The following is a 1,468-nucleotide window of genomic DNA, read 5'->3' on the forward strand; positions in this document are numbered from 1 at the left end:
GGGCGCGCGGAACCACGCGGCCCACGTGGCGGGCGCGCAGGCCGCCCCCGGCCCCCGGCGGCGTGAAGAAGCCGCACCGCTTCCGCCCGGGCACCGTGGCGCTCCGGGAGATCCGCAAGTACCAGAAGAGCACGGAGCTGCTCATCCGCAAGCTGCCCTTCCAGCGCCTCGTCCGGGAGATCGCGCAGGACTTCAAGACCGACCTCCGCTTCCAGAGCTCCGCCGTCTCCGCGCTGCAGGAGGCCGCCGAGGCCTACCTCGTCGGGCTCTTCGAGGACACCAACCTCTGCGCCATCCACGCCAAGCGCGTCACCATCATGCCCAAGGACATCCAGCTCGCCCGCCGCATCCGTGGCGAGAGGGCCTAGTATGCTTCCTAGAATCCTAGTGTCTGATCTGTTCTCGAGGTGTAGAGATGTGTTAGTTTCTTATCAGCCCGTGTCTGTGGTAGTAAGGTTCCTTCATGGTTGCGTTATGGTGTGGTGTATGTGATGGTACCATCTTGTTATCATCATCAATGAGAAGTTAGCAATCTGATTTCAACATGCCTGCTTGTTCGTCTGGTTTATCGATGGATTTAGCCCTCAACGTTTTGGCAGCATTTGCTGCTAAAGGTGCCACTGAATTTGATGAACATGACGCTCATATGCCCCAGTTCAGTTCAATCTGAAACTGCTCACCTTGTATAATTCGAGTCCTGTTTCCTAATGTCCTTGCTCTGTCAATTCCTTTTTTTCCCTTCTAATCTTTACTCTCAATTGTTGTGTGGAAAGGAACATAGTGGATTGGATAACTGCCTCTTTAGCTATTTGTTGCCGGAGGTTGTCCCATAAACAAGTGTAGGGATCTGTACTCTTTTTGGTGTGTATCCATGGAAGCTCTTTGTCGAAAAAATCCATGGAAGCTATGAAATTCTGGCGGTTCTAAGTGTAACCGCTTTTGCAATATCATGTGATGTTTTATTTACTCCTGTGTTTGTGGGTTTTGGACTCCAAATGGAATGGTAAATATCTGCACTCTGTTGAAGAATTAGTAAACTTTGTGACTCGACACTGTAGTTTAAATATAATTTTGAATCTGAGATAGCTGTAATCAGTGTAATTGTGTCTTGTAATAGGCATTTGGTAGTAGTAGCACATAAAAAAAATCAACTATAGCATCTTATATAGACTGAATTATTTCCAGTATTTGTTACTCTTCTGCACCAAATTGTGTCCAGTCTTCAGCTTGGGTTGTTTGTTGTCTCAGGTTAGCTGCATCACTTAGCAATGTTTTCTTATCAGCTTCCTTGTTCATCCACCAGGCCATTAGTATGATAAATTCTCTAGTATCCATCACAGCATCACTCAAGCGTGAAGAAGTCTTAATTCTCTAGTAATATTTTGATAATGGTAGAATGCAGTGAGGACTTGATGGCAAATGAAGACGTTTGCATCATGGAGTTTGTTGACAAGAGCTCCATACCGAC

General features: G+C 47.3%; 1 protein-coding gene across 1 annotated transcript; it reads left to right on the forward strand.

The window, feature by feature from the left end:
• Positions 1 to 29: 29 nt before the first annotated feature.
• LOC125531088 (histone H3.3-like) lies at positions 30 to 545 on the forward strand (the record flags this gene model as incomplete). The annotated part of the gene is made up of 1 exon (XM_048695495.1): positions 30 to 545. A coding segment is annotated over one exon (339 nt), but the record flags the coding sequence as incomplete, so codon positions are not given.
• Positions 546 to 1,468: the final 923 nt, after the last annotated feature.

Source organism: Triticum urartu, unplaced genomic scaffold (genome assembly GCF_003073215.2).
Source record: "Triticum urartu cultivar G1812 unplaced genomic scaffold, Tu2.1 TuUngrouped_contig_6787, whole genome shotgun sequence".
Lineage (NCBI taxonomy): Eukaryota > Viridiplantae > Streptophyta > Magnoliopsida > Poales > Poaceae > Triticum > Triticum urartu.